This window comes from Micromys minutus (assembly GCF_963924665.1).
Source record: "Micromys minutus genome assembly, chromosome: 32".
Classification (NCBI taxonomy): domain Eukaryota; kingdom Metazoa; phylum Chordata; class Mammalia; order Rodentia; family Muridae; genus Micromys; species Micromys minutus.
In genome coordinates, this window is record NC_137967.1 from 16,939,799 (window position 1) to 16,967,172 (window position 27,374).

At 50.3% G+C, this 27,374-nt stretch overlaps 2 protein-coding genes across 3 annotated transcripts in view; one reads left to right on the plus strand and one right to left on the minus strand.

The window, feature by feature from the left end:
- Positions 1–27,374, plus strand: part of SPTBN4 (spectrin beta, non-erythrocytic 4) — a gene marked incomplete at both ends in the record, with an annotated part of 84,879 nt that overhangs the window by 30,796 nt on the left and 26,709 nt on the right. For both annotated transcript variants that reach the window (XM_080908988.1, XM_080908989.1), the window contains 7 exons: positions 3,548–4,481; positions 5,881–6,018; positions 9,648–10,398; positions 11,838–12,040; positions 15,860–15,950; positions 19,534–19,680; positions 22,467–22,730. In XM_080908988.1, coding sequence (XP_080765114.1) covers positions 3,548–4,481; positions 5,881–6,018; positions 9,648–10,398; positions 11,838–12,040; positions 15,860–15,950; positions 19,534–19,680; positions 22,467–22,730 — 2,528 coding nt within the window. The remainder of the gene's footprint in view (positions 1–3,547; positions 4,482–5,880; positions 6,019–9,647; positions 10,399–11,837; positions 12,041–15,859; positions 15,951–19,533; positions 19,681–22,466; positions 22,731–27,374) is intronic.
- Positions 7,262–7,639, minus strand: LOC308413866 (small ribosomal subunit protein eS25-like; the record flags this gene model as incomplete). The annotated part of the gene is made up of 1 exon (XM_080908990.1): positions 7,262–7,639. One exon carries the CDS (start codon positions 7,637–7,639, stop codon positions 7,262–7,264), a length of 378 nt encoding a protein of 125 aa, XP_080765116.1.

The window sequence follows — 27,374 nt, forward strand, 5'->3', positions numbered from 1 at the left end:
CATCAAATGTGCAGTGCTAGGGATGTAATTCAGGTACAGAGGGCTTGACTGCTGGACTAGGGTTATGGCTCAGTGGTAGAGCCCCTGCCTAGAATCCCCCAGTGAGGGGCTGGGGGCGTGGCTCAGTGGTAGAGCCCCTGCCTAGAATCCCCCAGTGAGGGGCTGGGGGCGTGGTTCAGTGGTAGAGCCCCTGCCTAGAATCCTCCAGTGAGGGGCTGGGGGCGTGGCTCAGAGGGGCTGGGGGCGTGGCTCAGTGGTAGAGCCCCTGCCTAGAATCCCCCAGTGAGGGGCTGGGGGCGTGGCTCAGTGGTAGAGCCTCTGCCTAGAATCCCCCAGTGAGGGGCTGGGGGCGTGGCTCAGTATAGAACACAAGCTATCCTGTTTAATGCCCTGTTTCCCATCCCCAACATTAGAAATTATAATAACTCACAACATTGTGTGAAACAATATGTGGTCAAGAACTGTTCAGCAACAAGCTGTAGATACTCAACCCAATTAAAGAATCTAGAGGAACCCAGAGAAGGAAATGCAGACCTGCATTCAGAACACTTGGAACACTGAAGCAGGGGGATTGCTGTGAGTTTGAGATCATCCTGGGCTATGTAAGACTCTTATATTGACAAAAGAAAAAAAGAGAAGTAAGAAAAGGGGGAAAAAATGAAGCTATGTGGATCAGGTTCCCTCAGACTGTAGTAATGGATGGTAGTGAGCTGTCAATTAGGTGCTGGGTGGCATTGAACCAGGGTCTTCTGCAGCAAGTGGTCTTGACCACTGAGCCATCTCTCTAGCCCCTGGTGACTGGCATCTGAATCATTCTTACCTATATAGGAGTAGCAGGTGGAGGCTTTTGAAATTAACAATAGTGGTTATTTGCATTGGCTGAGTGAGGGAGTGTGTGTGTGTGTGTGTGTGTGTGTGTGTGTGGTTACTGTGGTTTGCACAGCCACCACGTTCTGGTCAGTACCCAGAGATGCTTATGAGTTGGCTTGGTTTTGTTTTACTACACTGTTGGCGTGAAATGGCTTTGTCTGAGGGTATTTCTCAAGCTGTCTGATGCTGGTCAGCTAGCCCTCAATGCTCACAGTCCTTCCTTCCTTCCTTCCTTCCTTCCTCCCTCTCTCTCTCTCTCTTTGTTTCTGAGAAAACTGAAGCCCAGATCACAGAGCTTGCAAGATGAAAGATGATGGGGGAGTTTTCCACTTTTTTCCTAGGATGATGCGACCTCCTAGAGTAAAAGTGGGCTGGGGATGAGGCTAAGTACGTGGATTCTGGCATGTGATGTGAGAGGCTCTGGATTCAGTCCTTTGCACAAACAGTGTGTTGGTTATCAACTGTAAACTTGTACTTGGAAGATGAATTCAGGAGGTAGGAATTTAAGGTCATCTTTGGCTGAACAGAATTCAAGACATTTGGAACTACTTGATGACCTACCTTAGAGGTGGGGGAGGAAGGGAGGGAGAGGAGAGAGAGAGAGAGAGAGAGAGAGAGAGGAGAGAGAGGGAAGGAGAGAGAGAGACAGAGGGAGGGAGGGAGGGAGGGAGGGAGAGAGAAACAGAGAGAAACAGAGAGACTGAGAGAGACAGAGACAGAGAGACAGAGAGACAGAGACAAAGAGAGACAGAGAGCGCAACCACTGAGGTTTCATTAGGCTGTATTTCTTCCTTGTCACTGGGGTGCCTGGCCACCAACACACCATGCTCAGGGAAGGTGAAACACAGTCTAAGATAGGGTTCCTAGCCCATGTTTCTCCGAGTGAGAAGCAGCTGGGGCTGGGACAGAGGTTGTGGTTCTCAAACCCTTGTGCACCCAGATGCCACTGGGGACTGCGAGGAGGAGTTGGATACAGAAGCCCACAGGCTTGTGGTGAGCCTGGGACAGGGTGGAATCTGGCTTAGCTCCGAGTGCCAAGGTACAGAGGAGCTGGAAGAGAGGCTTATGGGAGATTTAGGCGAGTCTCCATATGACAGAGGCATTCCCCTCACCTGACCCCCAACGGCAGTCCTTGATGAAGGAGATGGCCCTGGCTTGTCCAAACTATTTTATTCATAGCGGATGAGGATGCATGCATCTTACTCAGGGTGAAGCGGACATTAAATACCCTTTCAGGAAGGAATGCCCAGGAAGGGAAGCTCATTGGCTAACCACTCGGGGCCTATCCGGATACCTCATTAGCATGAAGAATTCTAGGTTTTATGATACATGAACCATTGTAAAGGTCCTCTTAGTGGGGGTGTCTTGGTCACGTGCTGCAGGACAGAAACCTTGTTGGGAACTGAATACCTAGCATTCTCGGTTATGAGATTTACCCGGGTTTTGAAAATCTGTTCGACCTTACCAGTTCCTCTGTCTGGTGGCGCAGTTCCACTTGCCCCACATCCTCCAAGGAGGCTGTTGGGACCCTTTCTGTTGCCTTGGGGAGGAATGTCCAGGAGACCTCCTCTGACACCCCTGAGATGACCAGTGGCTCTGAGGATACAACAAAAGGCCAGTGTGGACTGTGTTGTCATGGTGATGAATGACAAGATCCAGAACATAACCTCTTGATCAACCCTGCCTCCCTTTTGAGTACTGGGGATTGAACCCAGGGCTTTGGTCACAAGAAACAGGTGATCTACTGATTAGCTGGCCCTCAGTTGCTCACAGGTGGCCCTCGAGCTAAGACTCTAATGCCGAGCTTGCCTTCCTTTTATTTTCAATCTTTTATTTTATTTTATATTAATTTTAGTTTTGACACAGGGCCTCACCTAAGTTGCTCAGGCTAGCCTTGAACTCGTCACTCTTTAACCTAGGCAGTTTCCCGATTAGCTGGACTACTTGGCTTTTAATTTGTTGTTAAAGATTAATTAAATTAATTAATTAATTAAAGATGTGTGTGTGTGTGTGTGTGTGTGCGCGCGCGCATGTACCTGTGTGAGAATGGGTGCCTGTGGAGGCCAGAATAGGTATTGAATGCCATATGGCTGGACTCACAAGCAGTCGTGGGTCACCCCACATGGGAGCTGGGATACCCAGCTCGGGACCTTTGGAAGAGGCCAGCGCTCTTCACGGCTAAGCCATCTCTCCAGCCCCGCTTTAATGTTTTAGACAGAGTCTTGCTATGAAGTCCAGGTTGGCCCCAAACATGCAATCCTGCCGCCTCCACGTCCCAATCTCTGGGCTTACAGGCATGTGCTACTGACTCCGTTAGCTCCCCCAAAGAGAGGTCGACTGTGATCTGTTAAATAAATCGCACAGTTATGTACTTATAAATTAGGGACCTAGGTGAAAGTTGTAATATTTGTGGAATAAAGTGTATGGGGACAGACATGGTGGTACCCGTCTTTAATCCCTGTATTTGAGACGCAAGTCACCCCTTACCCGCCCTCAGGGAACAATTAGCCCAGAGAAAGACTAAGCAGGTGGTGGTGTTCCGTGGAAGGAAGGCTGAGGTAGATGGTGAGGTGAGAATCCAGGAAAGTGCTTGCTCTAAACTTGGGGTGTCTGGGAAGCCTGCTTGGGGGTGGCATGAGCTGGCATCTCTTTCTACCCTCTCCTTCCCCTGCCCCAGGCTATCAGCCCTGCGACCCGCAGGTCATTTGCAACCGCGTGAACCACGTGCACGGCTGTCTGTCCGAGCTACAGGAGCAGGCTGCGCGGCGGCGCGCGGAGCTGGAAGCCTCTCGGAGCCTGTGGGCGCTGCTGCAGGAGCTGGAGGAGGCGGAGAGCTGGGCGCGGGACAAGGAGCGCCTCCTAGAGGCCACGAGCGGTAGCGGTGGCGCGGCGGGCACGGCGGGCGGCGCGCACGACCTGTCCAGCACCGCTCGCCTGCTGGCGCAGCACAAGATCCTGCAGGGCGAGCTGGGCGGCCGGCGGGCGCTGCTGCAGCAGGCGCTGCGACGCGGGGAGGAGCTGGCTGCGGCGGGCGGCTCCGTGGGCCCCGGCGCCGAGCCCTTGCACTTGGCTGGCCTGGCGGAGCGCGCGGCTAGCGCTCGGCGCCGGTGGCAGCGGCTGGAAGAGGCGGCTGCGCGCCGGGAACGGAGGCTGCAGGAGGCGCGGGCGCTGCACCAGTTTGGCGCCGACCTGGACGGGCTCCTGGACTGGCTTCGCGACGCCTACCGTCTGGCAGCCGCCGGAGATTTCGGTCACGACGAAGCGTCCAGCCGTCGCCTGGCGCGCCAGCACCGAGCTCTCACCGGGGAGGTGGAAGCTCACCGTGGCCCTGTGGGTGGCCTTAGGCGGCAGCTGGCGACACTGGGAGGAGCCAGTGGCGCCGGGCCTCTGGTGGTGGCGCTGCAGGTGCGCGTGGTGGAAGCTGAACAGTTGTTCGCCGAAGTGACCGAGGTGGCAGCGCTGAGACGACAGTGGCTTCGGGACGCGCTCGCGGTGTACCGCATGTTTGGAGAGGTGCATGCCTGCGAGTTGTGGATCGGCGAGAAAGAGCAGTGGCTGCTGGCCATGCGAGTGCCCGATTCCCTAGACGACGTGGAGGTGGTGCAGCACCGGTGAGCGCACCCGTGGAAACCCGCAGGGTCCCTTGCTCACCCACCCAGCCTCACATACTTTGGCTCAGCCGTTCTCATGGGGGCAATCCCAGCTTTATCCTTCACTTGGGGCTTCAACAGTGTCACACTCTGGACCTCGATTTGGACCTCTATGTGACAAATAGAGTTGGCACCATTGCCCATGTCTCAAGCTTATGATGAACAGGAAATGAGTTCACAGATGTGAGACACCTCACAAATACTTGCCGGGTACAGAACCTCTCAGAGCCATTCTCTGCCGTTTAGATTCACAGAACACACATGGATCCACTTAAAGTTTTCTACAGGCCCCTCCAGCCTGACCCGTGCATGGGACTCCCATTAAGACAGATGCCATCGCCCTAGACACCGAGGTGGCTCCCACCCTGGAGCACACCTTTTAGTCCCAACACGGGCAGACAGATCTAAGTGAATTAGAGCCATCCTGGTCTACATAGTGACTTGCAAGACAGTCAGGGCTACACAGTGAGACCGTGTCTCAAAAACAACCAAAAAAAAAAAAAAAAAAAAAAAAAAAAAAAAAAAAAGAGCAAAAACAAAAACAAACATCAATAATCCTGGCCTGATATATGCAGAGGGCAGACGGAAGGACGTGGCAGTGGTAACGGGGGTACAGAGAAGCAGTTGTATTTGGTGAGCAGAGCAGGAAGCTAATTTGATATAGACCGATTGGGATTATGGTCTGAGACAGTCATCCAAAATAAGGTCCAGCAGTCAGAGGTCCGGGCCTTGGAGTTGTTTGGAGCTGTCCCCGAGCTGAGGATGCAGAGGAAGGCTGAGTAGGAAGGGGATGTGAAGGGCAGATTGAGTCAGTAGGTGGGAGGTACCAAGGATGCAGGTAGCTGCCCATCAGGCTGAAGACAGCCTGAGATCGGACTTGGAGGTGGGAGGTCATGGGTTCAGGGGAGAAGCTACGGGCTGTGAGAATAAATGCTGGGACCCAGGGACAGCGTGACCGAGTGTCTAAAGGACCAGGGCGGAATGTCGGACAATCTAACATCACAGCAACCCATAGAAAAGCTGCAGCCTGTGCTGGTCAGGGTTGGGTGCATTTCTGAGCTCAAGTTTATCCTCAGCTACTTGGAGGGTTTGAGGTCAGCCTTGGGCTACATGGGCCACCATGTTTCACCCCCAGCAGCAGCAAAACCAAACCAAGCCAAAACAAGCAATAACAAAACAAACAGACAGACAAAACACAAAATCTCCCAAACCCAACAACCAAAGAATAAGAAAGAAAGGGAGAAAAAAATTCTGCAAAGGAACAACTTGAGAAATGGCAAAAGGAACTGACAACTAAAGAAGTGAACTGGTTCCTGCGAGTGCAGACCTCTGACTTCTCCATCCTCTTTCTCTTCTGCAGGTTTGAAAGTCTGGACCAGGAGATGAACAGCCTGATGGGTCGGGTCTTGGATGTGAACCAAACAGTCCAAGAGCTGGTGGAAGGAGGTCATCCCAGCTCCGATGAGGTGCGCTCCTGTCAGGATCATCTCAACAGCAGGTAGGTGGGTTCTAGGGCAGGAAGTTCTTCCTGTTAGCACCTTCTCTTTCCACTGGACTGTGAAAGCCAGAGTGAGATTTTAACCCACCTGAGGTATTAACGGGCACCTTGTAGATCAGGAAACTCTTTTTGGAAAGGTATTTTTATTGTATTGTAGTGTGTGTGTGTGTGTGTGTGTGTGTGTGTGTGTGTGTGTGTGTGTGACACATTTGGATGCAGTACCTGCAGAGGCCAGAAGAGTGTGTTGAATACCATGGATCTGGAGTTACAGGTGGTTGTAAGCTGCCTGTGTGGGTGATGGGAATAGAACTAAGGTCCTTTGTGAGAGCAATACGAGTTCGTAACCACTGAGCCATCTCTTCAGTCTCAACAACAACTTGACAAGAAGGTACATATACCCAGTGTTGGTGGTGATGGGCTGAGGATGCAGCTGGTTTCGTTGGCTGTTCACTGATTTGCCCAGAAAGAATTTATGTGGTGCTATTATTGGCCAGGGGTTTTCGCATGCACTTTATCTTATTTGAGGTGACTTATTTGTCTATTACTTTGGTTTCTTGAGACAAGGACTGCTGTTGCTCAGGCTGCCTTTGAACTCACTGGCTGAGGATGTCTTTGAACTCTTGATCCTCTTGCTTTACCTTCCAGGTACCAGGATTATAGACATGTGTCACCATACCTGCTCCATTTACCTATCTATCTATCTATCTATCTATCTATCTATCTATCTATCTATCTATCTATCCATCCATCCATCTATCCATCCATCCATCCATTTATCCATCCATCCATCCATCCATCCATCCATCCATCCATCCATTTATCCATCCATCCATCCATCCATCTGTCCATCCATCCATCCATCTATCCATCCATCCATCTATCCATCCATCCATCCATCTGAGTCATAGTCTCACTATGTAGCCCTGGCTGTCCTGGAACTTGCTATGTAGACCAGGTTGGCCTCACTTAAAATTCACAAAGATCTGCCTGCCTCTGCATCCTAAGCGTTGGAATTAAAATGTGTCCCAACATGCCCTCCTTCCTTGTTACTTCTGAGAAAAGATCTCCGGCAATCTAGGCTAGTCCTGAAGTTCTGTATAACAAAGCTGGCCTCTGTCTCCCATGTACTAGGATTTTAGGAACATACCATCATGACCGGGTTTCTTTCTTTCTTTCTTTTTTATCTTTTATTTTTTAATCCAATAAAGTTTGATTTTCCCAAATGTACACTGATTGAACCTGTTCATGCATCTTCACCAGCAGCTGGGGCGTCTCCACCCTTTGTGTTTCTGGTGTAAATGACTTGGGCTCTGTGCTTTGAAACCAGCTTGATAAGTCCTTTACTAAGTAGCTCCTGAAGGGCTGCCCTGGCCAAGGAACCACGAGTCTTCAGTCTCTCAGAGACCACGGCTGGAGTGATAAGCTTAGAGTTGGGAACTTCCTTACAAAGTTTGTTGTATGTAGCTTTATCAAACAGGACGGGATTGTTCAGCTTGTCCCGAACTTTGCCTTTGGAGCACTTCTTCTTTTTGGCCTTGCCACCAGATTTGTTTACTGGGTCTTTGTCTTTTTTGGCCGACTTTCCGGAATCTTTCTTCTTCTTGTCGTCTTTGGGCAGCATGGCGAAGCTCAAAGCGTAGTACGGACCACAGCAGTCTCACTCGTGACCGGATTTCTAAGTCATTTATAATTACTGTTTTATCCCCCAGCCTCCCAGTTTCCACTGTGGAGCTTCTCTCTCTCTCTCTCTCTCTCTCTCTCTCTCTCTCTCTCTCTCTCTCTCTGTGTGTGTGTGTGTGTGTGTGTGTGTGTGTCTGTGTGTGTGTGTGTGTGGTGTGCATTAGTGTACATGTTGTGCATGTGGAGGTCAGAAGACAATTGTGGTTCTGTTTCTCCTCTACCATCACACAGATCCTAAGGTCAGGGCTCAGGTCACCAGGCTTGATGGCAAATGCCTTCACCCCCGAAGCTCTCTTTCAGCCACAGGATATGTGGACTATAGAACTTAAATACAAGTGGCAAGTTGCTCTCTTTCCTTCTGAAGCACGCCCAGAAGTCCTGTCGATGTGGGAAGGGCTGGGGCAAGAAGACAGGTGCCCTCAGAATTGAAGTTCAGTCCGGCCTGGGTGGTACAGAGGGGCCTGAGGCAGAAGAAACCACGCCCCTTGCAACTTAGCAAGCCCTGCCTCAAAACCCGGAAGTATACCTGTACCCAGTCCCACCTTTGAGGAGACAGAAGCAGAAGGACCACAAGTTTCAGGCTAGCCTGAGCTACATACTAGGCGTTATCTAAAAAGGGCCGAGGTGGGGTGAAGAGATGGCTCAGTTCTGTTTCTGGCATTCACACGGTGAGTCACAACCCTCTGTAACTCCAGTTCCAGGGGATCCAACGCTGCCTTCTAACCTCTGTGGGGACCAGGCTGGCATGCGGTACGCGCGCGCGCGCGCGCGCGCACACACACACACACACACATACCTGCAGGGGAAATGAGCTCAGACATTAAAAAAAATTAGAAGGCTGGAGAGATGGCTCAGTGGTTAGAGCACTGGCTGCTCTTCCAGAGGTCCTGAGTTCAATTCCCAGCACCCACATGGTGGCCCACAGACCATCCGTAATGAGATCTGTAATCTTTTCTGGCCTGCAGGTATATGACTGTATACATAATAAATAACTCTTTAAAAGGAATTAAAAACAAACAAACAAAACACCCCATCTATTTCATCCTGCAAATGTGAGGACCAGAGAAGGCTTGGCAGCCCCCCATCATCTCAGCACTTGAGTAGCAGAGCTAAGAGACCCCCGGACAAGCTGGTGCTGGCTGGACTAGCCAGACAGCGCGTATCGGAGAGCTCCAGGTGCAGAGACCCTGCCTCAAAAAACAAAAGGGAGAGTGGCTTGGGGAGGCGGTGCTTTCGATCTCAAACTTCTGCAAGCTAACTCACATACATGTACGCCAGGACACACAAGCGCACACACCACCCATGTGCAAAAATCAAACCTGAATAAATAAAAGACAAGGATGCGTTGGCATAATTCATTCTTTTTCATGGTACTGGGCAAGTGCTGTATCATTGAGCTACATCCCAGACACTAAAATAAAAGCTTTTCCCCCCATAATAGAATATATTGCAAAGAGTAGAATTCTCTCTCTCCCTCTCCCCCTCTTTCTCTTTCTCTCATATATAATATCTCTCTCTCATATATATATATATATATATATATATACATACATATACATATCTTCAAGGCTGGCTTGAATTCAAGGCAATCCTCCTGCCTCAGCCCGTGGAGTACAGACATGCACTACACCACACAGCTGTGAGTCTTTGTGTGCCTTAGGCAGACAGCTGGTCTCTGTTGCCTGCTTTTGGTCTTCAGTCGCTATTAACCTCTGAGAAATAATGAGATGACAAACAGAATCCTAATATAATTATGAAGATAATTTGGTAGCGCTGGAGCGACACATTGAGAGTTGCGCTCTAAGCGCTGCCCAGAGTAGAATCCTATTGATTTAGGAACAAACTTGGACTCTCCCAGGTCCCGAGGCATCTGAGCGCCCAAGACCTGGATTTTACCCTGGAGTGCGGACCCTCCGCATCCAATCACCCTCTTTCCCGCCCCTGAACAGGTGGAACCGCATCGTGGAGCTGGTGGAACAGCGCAAAGAGGAGATGAGCGCCGTGCTGCTGGTGGAGAACCATGTCCTGGAGGTGGCCGAGGTGCGCGCCCAGGTGCGCGAAAAGCGGAGGGCGGTGGAGAGCGCTCCCCGGGCCGGCGGAGCCCTGCAGTGGCGCCTTAGTGGCCTGGAGGCGGCTCTACAGGCGCTGGAACCGCGACAGGCGGCGCTGCTGGAGGAGGCGGCGCTGCTGGCCGAACGCTTTCCCGCACAGGCGTCGCGCCTGCACCAGGGAGCGGAGGAGCTGGGAGCCGATTGGGGCGCATTGGCCGGAGCGGCTCAGGCGTGCGGCGAGGCGGTGGCGGCGGCAAGTCGCCTGCAGCGTTTCCTGCGCGATTTGGATACTTTCCTGGACTGGCTAGTGCGTGCGCAGGAGGCAGCGGGCGCCGTCGAGGGGCCGCTGCCCCGCAGCCTGGAGGAGGCTGACGGGCTGCTGGCGCGCCATGCCGCGCTCAAGGAGGAGGTGGATCAGCGCGAGGAGGACTACACGCGCATCGTGGCTGCCAGCGAGGCGCTGCTGGCGTCCGACGGCGCCGAGCTGGGCCCTGGTCTGGCGCTGGACGAATGGCTGCCGCACCTCGAGGTTGGCTGGCACAAACTGCTCGGCTTGTGGGAGGAGCGCAGGGAGGCGCTGGTCCAGGCGCACGTCTATCAGCTCTTCCTGAGAGACCTGTGTCAGGCGCTCGCGGTGCTGCACAACCAGGTGCCTATTGACTGGCTGGGGTGCGGGATCAGGGATGCGAGGGATTGGGGGAGGGGCGCATATTTGCTTAGACGTGTTTCCCGGGAGCCCCAGATTCCTGCTTTATTTGAGATGAGGGTAGAGAATTAAAGGAGTCGTAGTTTATCAGGAAAATTGAGATGTGTGATGGAGCTAGAAGGTTGTGTTGAGTGGTGTGAGTTTATGGAGCTGATGAATCGATCTATCATCGATCTATCGAACATATGTCTACCTATCACCCATCTATCTATCTATCATCAATCTATCAAACATGTGTCTACCTATCACCTACCTACCTATCTATCTACCTACCTACCTATCATCGATCTATCAAACATATTTCTACATATCACCTATCTATCTATAAATCATCTATCTATCTATCTATCTATCTATCATCTAGCTAGCATCTATCAATCAAGACAGGGCCTTTCTATGAGTCTTGGCTGTTCTGGAACTCGCTATGTAGATTAGGCTGGGCTTGACTTCACAGAGATCCCTCCTGCCTCTGCCTCACGGGTGCTAGGATTAAAGGCATGTGCCACTTAGACGCATAGTGGCCTAGGTGGCCAGGTTTTAATATTTATTTTTATTTGTTTTGCCCATTCGCATTCACGCATAAAACGCATTTAGAGTCCTGGGAGGCCAGAAGAGGGCACCAGATTCTTTGGGATTAGAGTTACAGACAGTTATGAGCCACTATATGGGTGACGGGAATCGAACCTAGGGCCTTTGGATGAGCAGCCTGTGCAACACTCAAGCCATCTCTTCATCTCCCCATCTTTTAATTTTTAAAATATTTTATTTTTATTATATTTAACTGTGTGCACGTGTGTGTATGTGTGTGTATGTGTGTGCGCGCACGCGCACATGTGTGTAGGTTCCCAAGAAAGCCAAGGCTCTGGAGCCACTGGAAATGGTCGTTGCGGACTGTTGGATACAGATGCTAGGAACCCAACTCAGATTTTCCAGAAGAGCAGTAAATGCTCTTAACAAATGATCAATCTAGCCAGACCTTGCGTTTACAGAGACAAGCTCTCACTAGGTAGCCCTGGCTGGCCTAGAACTCTCTATATAGACCAGGCTGGCCTTGAACTCTCACAGATCTTCCTACCTCCACAAGGTTCTGGGATTAAAGGTGTGCACCACCATGCTCTGCTTGGGCTTGGTGATTTATTCGAAGTGAATTTATGGACGATCACGTTTGGAGTGGTTTATTGCGATTGTGGATTATCTACAAGGAGCTAGCGAGAGAGGATAACTGATAGATTTGGCAGAGAGGGCAGAGCCTTGGGGGAAATCTGGAAGGACTGCTAAGAAGAGGGACCAGTAGGAGTAAAGGCCCTGAGGCGGAACTGTGCCTGAAGCCAACTGGAGTCCTTGGGTGGAGCCAAGCTGACCTGAATCCCCTTCCTTCCCAGGAGGTGGCGCTGTCTGGCGCTGAACTCCCTTGCACAGTGGAGTCGGTAGAAGAGGCGATGAAAAGGCACAGGGATTTTCTCACCACGATGGAGCTGAACCAGCAAAAGATGCAGGTGGCGGTTCAAGCTGCAGAGGCCCTGCTGCGGCAAGGCAACGCTTATGGGGAGCAGGCGCAGGAGGCAGTGGCTCGGCTGCTAGAGAAGTAGGTCTCCAGTTCCAAAATCACAGAAGGTGGGATCTGGACACGGTGGAGTGGGGGAGGGGGGATACCCAGATCTTTTCTCCCTTCCCTGTTTTCAGCTTCTCTGCTTTTTCTCGTTTCAATTTAATTCCTTATTTGTTTATTTAATCAATGTTTTTGGCACAGGGTCTCTTGTAGACCAGGTTGGCCTGGGAATTTGTTTACGTTTGTCCATCCATCCATCCATCCATCCATCCATCCATCCATCCATCCATCCACAGTGTGTGTCCACCTCATCGTGGAACTACAGACACCCGTCATTATGCCCTCTTCTCCTCCTCCTCTCCTTCTCCTCCTCCTCCTCCTCCTCTTCTTTAACAGGGTCTATGGAGCAGAGGCTGATGTCAAAATCAAATCAATCCTCCAGCCTCAGGCTCTTAAACAACAGGATTACAGACATGCCCCACTGTTCCTGGCTCTAATGTATTTTTGGGGAGTTGATTTAAATGGCTACTTTGTGAGCCAGCAGGAGGTACCTGGTTCACCAAAAGATACCCAAAAGATACAGAGTTTGGACACTGAGGATCCCCATCCTCTGGCCCGACTAAAGGGACCGAATTTGGGTGACAGTGGATCCATGGGCCCAAAATCATCCTTCCCCAGATTCCACAGTTAACAGCCACACAAAGATGTGTTCCAGTTTTCCCCAGAAGGGGCTCCTGACTCTTGTCACGTTGGTTGACAAACATGCTGACCAACATCAGAGCCAGGACAAGAAAGGTTCAGGGCTCTGTGGGCGCCTACAGGAAATGTGTGCCCCAGTTTTGAGCTGAGTGACAGAAAGTTGGAGACAGGTCTAATCCCTGAATCTTCCCAGCCCCCAATGTTTACTTGGCAAGGGACACATTGCCATCCTTGTGGGACAAAGCTATGCCACTGACATATTGGTTCCTCGATCTCTCTGCCTTGCAGTAAGAAAATCCTTGACAGGAATAAGTTGAAAGGGGAAAAGTTTTATTTTGGCCCATGGTGTCAGGGGGACCCGAGTGTCTCAGGGGCAGTGAGTGACAGGAGCAGAGCAGGTCATGTCATGGCAGGTGAGGAACCAGCAGAAAGGGAATCTCACTAGGTCTTAACCACGTGGGTGCCTGAGGCCGGAAAACCGGTTTTCCAGGTGGTTGTGAGCTGCCATTGGAAGTGCTGGGAACCGAACCCAGGCTCCTCGCAAGGGGAACAAATGCTCTTAACCAACCATCTCTCCTCCCTTTGCTTGGATTTTGAGCTTCTTTGCTTTTGTTTTTGTTTTGAAACAGGGTCTCATGTGGCCCAGACTGGCCTGGAATTCACTGTATAGCTAAGGCTGACCTTGGGTTTTCGGCTCTTCTGCCTCCACCTCCCATGTATTTGATCACAGGCGTGTACCCACACTCATCTGGAGTGTGCTGAAGGTGGAACCAGCACTTTGTGCACGCTAGGCAAGCACCCCATCAAACCAGCTACATCCCACCACAAGTAACTTTCCTTAGCTGCGTTTGCATACGAGGCCCATTGAGGGAATAGCTTTGTCTAGTGTCCTGGCCCGGAAGTGGTACAGCCGGTACTGGAACCCTCTTAGCTTCTCAACCTAAGAGAAAAGAAGGTTTTTCTGTATCACTTGTTTGAATCCTCCCCTGCCCCCAACAGTCTGGCTTGCACAGTCCTGGTGGAGTTGACTTGCAGGTTTATTTCCATTTCCGGTTTCCTGGTGAGAGGGCAGGAAGGAGCTGTCTTCTGCTTGCTCTTCTTGGGCTTCTCCTGCTCTTTGCAAGCTGCTCCCATCTCTCTGGATGTAGCTCTCACGCGCTGTCTTCTTGCTCCCCTGTATCCCTCTATTTCTAGATCTGTTTCCTGTTTTTTCTCCTTCACTCTCCCTTTAGAGAAAGATGCTGTGCGCATCTCTAATGCCCCTCCCTGGACAGTAGCCCAGGCTGGCCTCAACTCTTTATAGATGAAGACTGACCTCAAACTCCTGACCCTCTGACCTCAGGCTCCTAGGAACTGGGTTTATAGGCTTGTGCCAACATACCCCCTCCACCCCTCTTACTGTTTGTTTCATCTTTGGTTCTCTGTCTCTCTAGGCACAATCCTGCATTCATTCATTTTCACATTCATTCAAAAAGGACCCACTGTGTGCCAGGGAGCTCATGGCTGAGAACAAAACAGACAAAAACAAAACAAACAAAAAAAAAAACCCAAAAAACAAAAACTGCCCTCAGGCTGGGGGAAAGGCTCCAGGCACAAGCACAAGGACCCTAGCAACCACATAAAAAAGTTTTACCCCTAGCAACCACATAAAAAAGTTTTACCCCTAGCAACCACATAAAAAAGTTTTACCCCTAGCAACCACATAAAAAGCTGAGCAGCGGTAACACCATCTTTAATCCCACACTTGGGAGGCAGAGGCAGGAGGATCCCGGAGGCTCTGCGACTGGCCAGCTAAGCCAAGATGGTGAACTCCAGGTTAAATGGGAGGATCGGTCTCAAAAAAAAGACAGGGAGCAGAAGAGGAAGACACTACAGACTGACCTCTGGCCTGCCTATATGTGCACAGCCACACACACACAATCCCCGTGTCTCAGCGAAAGTGACGCCACAATGGAAGGGATAGACATGATAAGGAAGGCACACAGCATGGAGATACAGCGCCAAGGATAAAGTTAAAGGAAGAGAGAAAACCAGAAAGTCTCAGGGAATCATTAAAGAAAGACCAGGCAAAGCTGGTCTCAGTGGTTCTCAGCCTGTGGGTCGCGACCCCTCGGCGAATCCACCCTTTCATAGGGGGACACACGTCAGATACCCTGCAAATCAGATGTTCACATTAAGACTCGTAACAGTAACAAAGTTGCAATTATGAAGTAACAAAATCATTTTACGGACTGGGTTACCACAACATGTTAAAGGGTCCCAGCGTTAGGAAGGTTGAGAACCACTGAACTAGACCTTGGGACGAGTCATTGCCAAGGCCCAATGGTCAGAGATGCTGTTCAAGTCACACCCAGAAGGACAGCAGAGTCTTGTTTAAGAGAGGGGGAGAACACTTAGTAAGGTACGGTTGAGTTGTGATGTGTGTGAGTGTGCCCTTGTGTGTAGAGCCTGGAAGATCAGGAACGTCTTGGAGGCCTGGGGAAGACACTGTTTATTTTGTGTTTGTGTATAAGTGCCACAGTTCATGTGTGACAATCGGAAGACAGTATGTGGGAGTATGTCCCAAAGACTGAACTCATCATATCACAGTGCCATTACACACTAAGCTATCACAGATCCAATAGGCTCATCCTGGCTAGCTTCCCTTTGCCTGGAGTCTGGAGATGGAGGATGGCAGGATAGGCATGCATATAAGCTAATAAGCTGCCGCTACTACTGAGCCATGCCCCCAGCCCCACTGAGCCACGCCCCCAGCCCCACTGAGCCACGCCCCCAGCCCCTCACTGGGGGATTCTAGGCAGGGGCTCTACCACTGAGCCACGCCCCCAGCCCCACTGAGCCACGCCCCCAGCCCCTCACTGGAAGATTTTGGACAGGGCAAAGGCATTTGTTAACACATCCAGCTTGATTTTGTTTCTAACCATCTTTTCATCTGTTTTGTGTGTTGCGTGTGCATGTTGTGTGTATGTGCTATTGTTATGTCTCTGCCTCCCTCTTTCTTTGCCTATCTCTTACCCACTCCTTTTCTCTCTCCTTTCTCTGGAGCCCTGTCCTATCAATGTTTCCTAGGTCTCCCCTTTCCCCTGCTCTCCTTAGCTCCTGCCAGCACCCTCATCCCATGCCTGAGCCTCTCTCCAGCCTTTCTCTTCTTCTTAGGAGCCAAGAAAACCAGCTGAGGGCCCAGCAGTGGATGCAAAAACTACTGGACCAACTTGTGCTGCAGCACTTTCTTAGAGATTGTCATGAGGTACGGCCCCTACCTATGCGGGGGACCACAGAGAGAGAGGCTTGATCCCTGATGGTTGGGGGAGGGGACCTGGGACGTCCCGTCTAAGTGGGTCGAGGAACATAGCTTCCTGATTGCCACCAGGGGGCGCTAGGAGTCCTGTGCCAGAGCGCATGCCTGGCAGGTCTCCGTCAGCCCACGTGGGCTCCAGGGAGACAGGAGGGGGCCCTGGGCTCCCCTGGCAACCGCTGAGTTCGCGCCTACGGTTCCTAGGGGAGGAGCGCTGATCTCACCTTTCTCCAGAGATTAGGGAAGCTAGGAGAGAGGCGGAGGGCTGAGGGGTGGGGGTTGGGGAGAGGATGGAGCAATGGCTAGGAGTACACACTCAGTCACAGATGGTCCGAGCTAGGTCTTCGCTTTTATTTGGCTTCGTTAGTTATGGTGCTGGAGCCAAGGGCTCGAGCTACGTGTTACATCCCTAGACCCTTAACAACTAGGAATCAAGTCCCTTCTCCTACACACCTCTGGGATCACAGCTCATAGAGAGATGGCCCAGACTCCCTTCTGCATTAAAATACTGAGACTCTCCCTCTTGTATTCCAAAGGAACTCGATGGACCCCTACAACTCCGTAGATGGTTCATAGATCTCTTAATTCCCAGAGATGCCCTGGTCCCAAGCTCCCCAATCTGTATCACCCAGGACTAGATTCTACACCTAGGAAGACTGGTACTTGTTTCTTCGAGAAGGTCCAGGAACCAAGTCCTGTCCTCCCATCCCAACTAAAGATGGTTTGACTGCATATTGAACGTCCACGGCACAGTCTCCCTACATACGAAGTAGACACAGGCCTCCAAACCTCCCCATCCCCGCCCTCTTCAGTTGAGTGAGCCCATTAGCAGTGGGTCCCTGTTGGCCTTCCTCACTGGTGATGATTCTGGACAGCATCGCAGATGTTCCAGGCTGCTCCTGCCTAACCTCTACCCTCATGTGGTAGTCAGAAACCAGAGCTTCGGATTAACCATGGCCCAGGAAGCTCTCCAACCCCCTTACCACATACATAGCCCACACCCTCACTTAGTTGAAGGAGCAGGGGCCTCGGACGCCCTCCTGTCTTTAGGAAAGGACCTGACCCTTGTCGTGACAGTTCTAGACCCAATAGCAAAGATCTGAGATGGAGCTGAAGGTCCCCGGCCTGGAGGCTCAGAGAAGGTGGTGATTCCTTTCCCCCCCAAACCCCGACTAGGGCCCCCCGCAAAGGAGGCGGGCCTGGAGGCAGGCAGGGGGCGCGCGCGGGCGGGCGCGTGGCCGCGGCGCGGGGGCGAGGGAGGGGGCGCGCGCCTGCCGGAGCTTCTGTCGTTGCCGCTGCTGCCGCCGCCGCCGCCGTCGCAGTGGAGGGGCAAGAGCCTGCCCGCCCGCCGCAGGGACGCTCCTCCAACGCCGCCGCCGCCGCAGGTCTCGGGGGCTCCGGGGGAGGGGAGGGAAGGAGAAGAGAGAGGGGGAGGGGGCCTGCGCGCGCCCCCGCGGACACGCGCGGGGGAGGGGGCTCGTGCGCGTGCTCGCCATCCGAGCCCGCGGGAGGGAGGGGCGGGGGCGGCGCGGGGGCGGACCTGGACCCCCGCCCTGGGGGGAGGGCCGAGCCCGGGAACTGTCCGCGGTGCTGAGCCGCAGGGAGAGGGGGCAGGGAGGGGAGCTAGCCTAGGCTAGCCTGCATTTGCTGTAGGAGTGAAGCAGGGGGTCCCAACCTTCCTACGAGGGGATCAAATTTGCCCTGGTCTTGAGGAGTTCCCAGAATTTTAGGGATTTGCGTTTTCAGTTCCTGCGGGGTCCGTAGCAGCCTCGGATGACAGGCTGGTGGTGAATCACTTTGGGGGGGCGAGGGCTCTGCATAGGGATATGTGATCTGAGTCCCAGGGGCTCTGACTTTGGGGGAGGTTTTCCTTGCTTAGCACTGAGTGGCCAGAGGGGACAAATCCCTTTTAAGGGGCTTTACCTAGAGGATACGTATCACCTCCGTTAGGGCTTTTGCCTTCACTGTGGAACTCTAGTTGCGTGTTCATCCCTGTGTAGGGAGTTGGGGGATTCAGCGGTTGACTTTGTACGGGTGTGTATGTGAGTAGCTGTCCTGGCCCCCTGAGAAGCACATGCTCTGGGGACGTGGGGTGGGGTGGGGTGGGGTTTGGCCGGCTCGGAATTTGTCCTTGAATATGACTGCGTTTACCTCCCGGGACCGCGGAGTTCGGGCCTTTTTTTTTTTTTTTTTTTTTTTTTTTTTCCAGGAGGGAGGAGGAGGATCTTGTGACTTGAACAGGGAGGAGCAAATTCTCCCAGGTTCAGGCTTTGGTAGAGAGGAGATTGCGGCTTTGGGTACAAGTCTTGTTTAATAGGCACTTCCCCCTCCCCAAGTGCCAGAGATAGAACAGGGTTCCAGAACTTTTTCATGCAAAGCAAGCTATCCCTAAGCTCAGCCCTCACTCCTGGGGGGGAGGGGGCTCAGAAAACAGCTCAGGTCCGTTGCTGTCTAGCCTAAAGAAAATAATTTTACTGTTTGATTTTGGATAACCTTAGTTTGGGGGTGAGGGTGGGGTGCTGGATCAGGAGGTTTGGTCTGATCCATATTGGGAATCATTTGGGGGGGGATAGATTGGTTCTAGGAATCAGAGAGCAGCCTGTTGCTCATATTTTGGGCGTTGGCTGGTCATAATTTGGGGGTAACTGTGTTCTTAGCCACTGGAGCCCCATTTAGATTTCATTAGAATTTTTGAGCCCAGGGGGCTGAGTCTTCTCTAGCTTGGAGGCCTAATTTACAGGAAGCTAAATGTGGAAATAGTCTGGAGGTTTTGGGGAATGGTGGTCTGACAGTGGGGTTCTGGGGCTAAATTTAGGCTCATTCAGCCCATAGAATAGGTTAAGGATTTTACAACAAAGTTAAATTAACAGGGTTCTACTATATGGCCAGACTGGCCACAAACTCAGTATCCTTGTCCCCCTTCTCCCGTCCTTCTCCCCAGTGTTGGGGTGGCAGGCATGCACCTCCCCCTTTATATTGAGAGTTGAGGGTTTGATCCTTAATAGGGGATCACAACTCTTCTCCTTTAAAACATCTCTATTTTTATGACATTCATCTCATTCGTCTTACATGTAGATAACTTTGGGCGCCCTTACCACGGTGCGTGTGAATGGGTCAGAAGGCAGCTTTCAGTCGGTTCTCTGCTTCCACTATGTGGGTCCCCAGAGACCGAGCTTGGGATGCTCAGGTTCTGCAGCAAGTGCCTTTACCAGCTGAGCCATCTCAGCATCTCAGGGTCTCAGTTTTGCTCTGGGCGGTAGGTTCATCTGTTTGGAGAATTTGTTAAGGGGTTGATTTGGCCTGCCGTGTAAGGAGATGGGTCCGGACACCCTACTTCGATTTCTCAGACATAGCTGAGGCTGGTGGAGCCCACGGACCACACAGCCATCTTTTATCTGGAGAATGGCCACAGCGAGAGTCTTCTCCAATTAGTCCCATTTGCACAGATTTCCCATCCCCACTCTTATCGGTGCTTTGAGGCTGTGCCAGATGAGGAGAGGCACAGTCCTGAGCCCTCTTACTCTGCCCTGCACAGCTGGATGGCTGGATCCACGAGAAGATGCTGATGGCTCGAGATGGCACGCGGGAAGACAGCCACAAGCTGCACAAGAGATGGCTCCGGCACCAGGCGTTCATGGCTGAGCTGGCTCAGAATAAGGAGTGGCTGGAGAAGATAGAGAGGGTGAGGAAGATGAAGGGTCCTCTGCCCTCCGGGAGACACGTCCTCACTCCTGATCCCCTCGCCGTCACCCTGTGGGCTGGCCATCCCTCGATTGCTTCAAACCTGTACAATGTCTACCTGCTTCTAGCTAGGTGGTTTGAAGTAGCTATTGTAACCCAGAACCTCAGTGTGCCCATCTATATAATGGTCACCCTCTCTTCTGGTTGTTGCTCATCCTCCTGTTTATTTACATATCTTCTACCTTATAAACTCTATCTACGCTTCCTTTCACATCACTTAATGTGGAAGCCTTAGACATGAGCTGGAGAAGCCCCAGATTCAAGTAAAATTTAGGGTATTTTTTGTTTGTTTGTTTGTTTGTTTTTGTTTTTCAGCCCTAGTTTCAGGGTCTATAGACAATTGTGTTGGTCTCCTGGACACTTGGTTTCTTCTTTTCTCTTTTTGTTTGGTTTTGGTTTTGGTTTGTTTGGTTTTGGAAACAGTGTTTTTCTGTGTAGCCCCGGCTTCCCCAGAATTCACTATGTAGACCAGGCTGGCCTCAAACTCACAGAGATTCACCTGCCTCTGCCTCCTGAGTGCTGGGATTAAAGGCATGCGTTACCACCGCCCAACTTTCTCCCCTCCTCCTCCTCCTCCTCCTTCTCCTCCCCCACTTGCTCTTTGAGACACAGTCCTGCCCTGTAGGTGTAGCCTAGGCTGGCCTTACATCTCAGGCTCCCTAGTACTGGACCACAGACCTGCATCACCACAGCAACGGCATTTACCCTTTTGAGTGAAGATAAGCAAATGGCTGTAAACACCTCTCTGGGGTTTTGTGCACCAGGTGTCACATGTGCATGATATAAAACCAGGCACCCGTGGATCTGTGGAGTCTTTTCCTGGAGCTACAAATTGAACTCAGGATTTCATGTGTGCTAGGGAAGTGCTCTTCTGCCTGCCTAGCTACATCAGAGCCAGCTTTTCTCCCCCCTTCCTTCCTTCCTTTCTTCTTTTTTTGATATTGTAATTATTATTTTTTATTACTGAGAGTGGAGTTCAGGACCTTGGGTGTACCAGGCTAGCACTCTATCATTGACCCATAATCCCAGCCCTTAATTTTGTTTTTTAATTTTACTTTTTTTTTTTTTTTTTTTTTTTTGAGGCAGGCTCTTTGAGGCTGACCTTAGACTCTTTAGTTAGCTGAAGATGACCTCGAACTTCTGGTCCTCCTGCCTCCATCCCCCAAGTTCTGGGAAGACAGGCAGACACCACCACACTTGGCTTTCCTTTTATTTTATCTGTCTATTTTTATTACTTTGGTTTACTATTTTTATTACAGAGTCTCGCTATGTAGACCAGGGTGGTCTCCAACGTCTAGTGATCCCCCTGCCTCTACTTCTCAAGTTGTACAATATCACGTGTGAGCCACCATGCCTAGTTTGGTGTTATTAGTTTTTTTTTTAAGATTTATTTATTTATTATATATAAGTACACTGTAGCAGTCTTCAGACACACCAGAAGAAGGCATCAGATCCCATTACAGATGATTGTGAGCCACCATGTGGATGCTGGGATTTGAACTCGAGACCCCTGGAAGAGCAGTCAGTGCTCTTAACCACTGAGCAATCTCTCCAGCCAGTGTTATTATTTTTATTTCTTCTTCTTTCTTTCCTTTATTTTAAATTATTTATTTATTTATTTAATGTATGTGAATATACTGTAGCTCTTCAGAAGAGGGCATCGAATCCCATTACAGATGGTTGTGAGCCACCATGTGGTTGCTGGGAATTGAACTCAGGACCTCTGGAAGAGCAGTCAGTGCTCTTAATGGCTGAGCCATCTCTCCAGTCCTCTCTTTTTTTTTTAAGACAGGGTATCATTATGTCATCTTGGTTAGCTTGGAACTCTATGTAGACCAGGCTAGCTTCCAAGCCTTAAAGATCCTCCTGCTTCTGTCTCCCAGGTGCAGAGGGTAAAAGCATGTGCCTATTTTGACATTCCATAATGTAACACTGGGTGGTTGAAGGCAGTTGACTTCCATTTTGGAAGGGCCTAGACAGGTACTTGCTTTTAAGGATCAACTTCCCCTTATTCTGGTGAGCCCTTAGAACTGTAGCCAAGGGTACCCCCACTTTTCTATTTAAACAGAGACACTCATGTTAGCCTTATACTCTTTTTTTTTTTTTTAAAGATTTATTTATAATTTATATGAGTGCACTGTCGCTGTCTTCAGACACACCAAAAGAGGGCATCAGATCCCATTACAGATGGCTGCGAGCCACCATGTGGTTGCTGGGAATTGAACTCTGGACCTCTGGAAGAGCAGTCAGTGCTCTTAACTGCTGAGCCATCTCTCCAGCCCAGTCTTGTACTCTTAAATGATGTCACTGCTAACCCTTAAAGGGCAGTATGTAACAAAACCAGTCTTCTGGGCCTGAGATTAATGAAGGTTCATTCTCTCCTTGCCTCCCTCCTTCTCTTCCCTTCCCTCTTCTCTCTCTTCCTTCCTTCTCCTCCTTGCTCCTTTCCTTTTCTCTCCTTCTCCTATACCCTCTCTCCTTTCCTGTTCTTTCTCATGGTTCTACTGTGGGTACCTGTTTATCACTCTGTGACCATCTCTCTTTCCCAACTTCCTTCCCATATTTGTTTGGGTCTCTTTTTCTCCCTCATCCACTCTGTCTGTCTCTTTTTTTGGTTCTATTTCTGTCTCCAACTCGCTTCTCTGTCTCTCCTTGTTGTCACTGTCTGTTTCTCTTGGCCATCTCTTCCTCTTCTTTCCCTCTCCAACCTTCCATCCCTCTGGCCAGGAGGGCCAGCAACTGATGCAGGAGAAACCGGAGCTGGCAGCCTCAGTGCGCAAGAAACTAGGCGAGATCCGGCAGTGCTGGGCGGAGCTGGAGAGCACAACGCAGGCCAAGGCGCGCCAGCTCTTCGAGGCCAGCAAGGCGGACCAGCTAGTGCAGAGCTTTGCAGAGCTGGACAAGAGGCTGCTTCACATGGAAAGCCAGCTGCAAGACGTAGACCCCGGTGGAGACCTGGCCACTGTCAACAGCCAGCTCAAGAAGTTACAGGTATGACCGACCTGGTGAGGGGGATCCCCTGTGTCAGAGGGGAACAGCTCACATCCAACCCTCTGGGGGGGTTTCAACCTGAAGCTGTCCAGCTAGGAGTCACTGGACACAGCCATCCCCTTAGGGTTGGGGGCACATGGGACAGAGGGGACCGATGATGAAGTAAGCAACACAGATGTTTTCTCAGGATTTTGATATTATTGTCTGTGTGGAGAACAAAAGGTCCAGATGTAGGAGGACAGCTTTGACCAGAGTAACAGTGCCCTCCAGGGAGTCTTTTCTCTTCTGGTCCCCAGACTCGGTGTTTACTGACTCCTGCAGAAATCTCAGGAAACAGCTGTTAGCACCCCCATCTTACTAATGAGAAATCCGCACAAAAAGCAAAGTGCCTGACCCAAAGATGCAGTTTCTGCCTTCCCCAACAAAGGGTCCCTAAAGAGCATCCCTGTGCCTGGCTAAGCCCCATGGCTCACCCTGTAGCTGGTTCGTGTTCAGACCTTGAAGGTCTTTATGGCCTGTTGGTGTGAGGTATAGATAGATGAAGGCTCCGTATTCCTCCAGAGGTGGAATGGTTCCTGTCTTTAAATGCTGGGGATGGTATTTGATTGGCTGATCATAAAGGGAGGCTGTGGAAAGTGAATTTCCCCACTTGGGGAGCAAATGGTAGGGGCTGGATTCAAACCCAGACCCTTTGAGTCGTCGCTGCTCCTTGGATGGAATTTTTCCTGTAAAGTGATCAACATGGTAGGTGGAAAATTAAATAAATAAATTAAGTAAAACACATAAATTGAGAATGTGGATTGGTTGGGAGAGTGCTAGTCTGGATTTGATCCCCAGCCCTGCATAAACCAGAGTCTTAATACACAGGCCTATAATCCCAGCACTCTAGAGGTGGAAGTGTGGGGTCATACTTGGCCTCAGCCAATTCCAGACTAACTTGAGCTACAAGAGACCCTGTCTCAAACCAACAACAAATTAGAGCTTAAAAAAAAAATTAGACTCTGTGGCTCAGTGGTAGAGCCCCTGCCTAGAATCCCCCAGTGAGGGGCTGGGGGCGTGGCTCAGTGGTAGAGCCCCTACCTAGAATCTCCCATTGAGGGGCTGGGGGCGTGGCTCAGTGGTAAAGTATTTGCTTGATACCTTCAAAGACCTGAGGTCCATTCTCAACACAGAAAAAGACTAATAAGAAAAAGCCTGATTATGTAAGTATACTGATTTTTTTCCAAAACTTTGGTTATATCAATTAGGCCTGTCACTATTAACCATATGGAAAATGAAAATTTTCAATATTTATTGATTCTTTGAAATGAATACTGCATCTATCACAAGGTATCCTTAGTAACTCTCTTTGATAAAGGACAACTTGGCGCTGCTGAGATGCCTCAGCCAATAAAAGCACGTGCTGCCAAGCTTGACAAATCTGAGTTTGATTCCTGGATCCACATTGTAGAACTGACTCACATAAAGTTGTCCTTCCACCTACACACACACACACACACACACACACATACATGTGCATGCATGTGCTCACACATACTAAATAAAAGAAAGAAAGGACAGATGGATTTTTTTTTTTTTTTTGTACACAGAGTGTGCTGAACAAATGGCTAAGTGAAACGTCTGCTGCTCAAGTGTGAGAATCCATGTGTGATCCACATAAAACAGCAGTGCACACTCAGCAGTGCTGGGTGGGTGACAGGAGAGGCTCCCTTAGGGATGCTGGCCAGTTAGTCTCACTGATGCCTGAAGCTCTAGATTCACTGAGAGACCCTGACTCAAGCAAATGATGAGGACAGTGATTTGACTGTCCCCTTGACATTGACCTCTGACCTCCATGTGCACACACACAGATGAGCACCCACACATGCGTACACACACACACCTATAAAAAGGCTGTTTTTGTAGCTCTTCCTGGTGAGAGATAGAGAAGGGGCTTCTGACCCTTGCCTCTGCCTTCAGTTTGTCGCCGCCAAATTCATCATCTGGCTGATCTCGGAAAAATCTTTTAAAGAATGAGAGTAATATAGGCTAATAGCACTGTGGTAGGTAGACAGGCAGATACACAGGTAGGAAGATGGATGGATGGACAAACGAATGGATGGATAGACGGATGGATAGACAGACTGATCCTATGAGTTGATGACTAGCTTGATACATACAAAGACAGACTGATACAGTGGGTGAGTGGATGGATGGATGGATGGATGGATGGATGGATGGGTGGGTGGGTGGATGGATGGATGGATGGATGGATGGATGGATGGATGGGTGGGTGGGTGGGTGGGTGGGTGGGTGGGTGGATGGGTGGGTGGGTGGATGGATGGATGGATGGATGGATGGGTGGGTGGGTGGGTGGGTGGATGGATGGATGGATGGATGGGTGGGTGGGTGGATGGATGGATGGATGGATGGATGGATGGATAGATAGATGATAGTTTCATGTAACCTAGGCTGGATTTGAACTTGCTGCGTAGCTAAAGATAACCTTGATTTCTGAGCAGTATTCTCTACCGTCCAAGTACCGGTGCTATAAGCATGAACCGCATCCTCAGCCCATGCCTTACTTTTTTTTTTTCTTTTTTATAAACATAGCTTGCATCAAGCTTTGAAAGCGTCTCAGGGGTCCCTAGGCCACACTAACTGTGAACAATTACTCTGTACCCGACCCCGAATCCTTCAGTAGGTGCCCATGGAGAAACCCATAGCCCAGATGGAATCCCTGATCCTTCAGTAGGTGCCCATGGAGAAACCCATAGCCCAGATGGAATCCCTGATCCTTCAGTAGGTGCCCATGGAGAAACCCATAGCCCAGATGGAATCCCGGATCCTTCAGTAGGTGCCCATGGAGAAACCCATAGCCCAGATGGAATCCCTGGCCACCTGGAGCCTTTCAGAGACATGCTTAATTGTCGATTTGGATTTTGTTTTGCTTCATTTGTTTTTTTGAAGCAGGGTCTCACAAAACAGCCAGGGAGGGAATCCAGCCCCAGGCAGTCCTTTTGTCTCCTCCTCCCAAGTGTGGGTAGAGATTATCGAGTGTACCACCATGCCTGGGTTTGAATCGGAGCCCTTCTACTTTTCTGCTGAGTCATTGTCTACTTTCTTGCTGAGTCATGTTGGAGAAGCAGCTGTACCCATATGCCTCCTTCCTGCAAAGGAAGGACCCTGGTGCTGGTAACTGTCAAGAGGTGGAGCCTGGAGCTGGGCTGCCTGCAGCCTTCTGAGACTCAGTGGCAGGGGGGGTGTAGGGGGGATATTATTCATCTCTCTTTGCCTCAGCTTCTCCTTTGCTAAAGTAGACATATTGATGATGGTACTATCTTCTCTCTACTATGAAGACAAAAAGAGGAAGCTCATAAGATATCTGCAGACTGACTGCTTTTTCATAGCTGAGAGTTACAATGTTTGGGAGTTCTCTTGGTGGCCCACACCTGTAAGCTGGGATCTGGGAGGTGGAAGAAGGAAGATCAGATCAAAGCCATCTCTGCTACATAATGGGTTTCAAGCCAGCCTGGCTTGAAATGGATCTGTAGGTTATTTTGACCAATATATTAATCAATATATTGATAGGTCAATAGGAGGTGGGGAGAAGAGAAGGTAATGGATTGAGATTGTGACTAAAGTACACTTATGTGTATATGTGAATATGTATAGATGTATACACATGTATGTATGTGTATGTACATAGGTACACACATGTATATGCATTTGAAAGCATAACAAAACCCCTTATTTTGATTCTTTTTGTGGTGTGTGTGTGTGTGTGTGTGTGTGTGTGTGTAGAGGCCATGGTAAAAGGTTGTCCATTCTGTTGTTTTGTTTTTAAATATATATACTCTGTAGCTGTCAAACACACCACACACACACATGTAATCAGATCCCATTACAGATGGCTGTGAGCCACCATGTGCTGGGATTTGAACTCAGAACCTCTGGAAGAGCATCAGTGCTCTAACCACTGAACCATCTCTCCAGCCCTTGTTATGTTTTTCATCGTGTGCATGTGTGTATCTGTATGAGTGTGTGCCGTGGTTGTGGACGCCTATAGAGGCTGGAGGTGTTGGATCCCCCCATAGCTTTCTTTAGCTATAGGTTGCTCAGCCATCTGGCGTGTCAAGAGCACTGGAAATTGGACTCGGACTCGGGTCCTCTGGAAGCACAGAATGATGATTTTTTGAGACAGGGCCTCTCACTCACGCTACCTGCAGCTCACCAATTCCACTGCACTGGCTGGTCCTTGAGCTCTGAGGATCCTCCTGCCTCTGCCTCTCCATTGTTAGGATTATTGGCACACACCTTTTTTGGGGAGAGAGCTGGTCATTTGAACCCAGGTCCTCATGCATGTGTGGCAAATGAATCCCTGGTTGAGCCACCGTCACCAACCCAAAACCATTTTGTTCGTTTGTTTTTGTTTTTGGTTTGATTTGTTTTCTGAGACAGGGCCTCACCACATAGCCCTGGCTGGGCTGGAATTCACTCTGCAGACCAGGATGACCTTAAACTCATAAAGACCCACCCGTTTCTTCCTGTCCAGTGCTAGGGTCACCATGTGTGACACTAAGACATTTTTAAATTAAAAAAAGAAAAGGAAAGAAAGTGTTTTGGGGGGCCAGGACCCAGCATGTGTGATATTTTGGGTTTTAT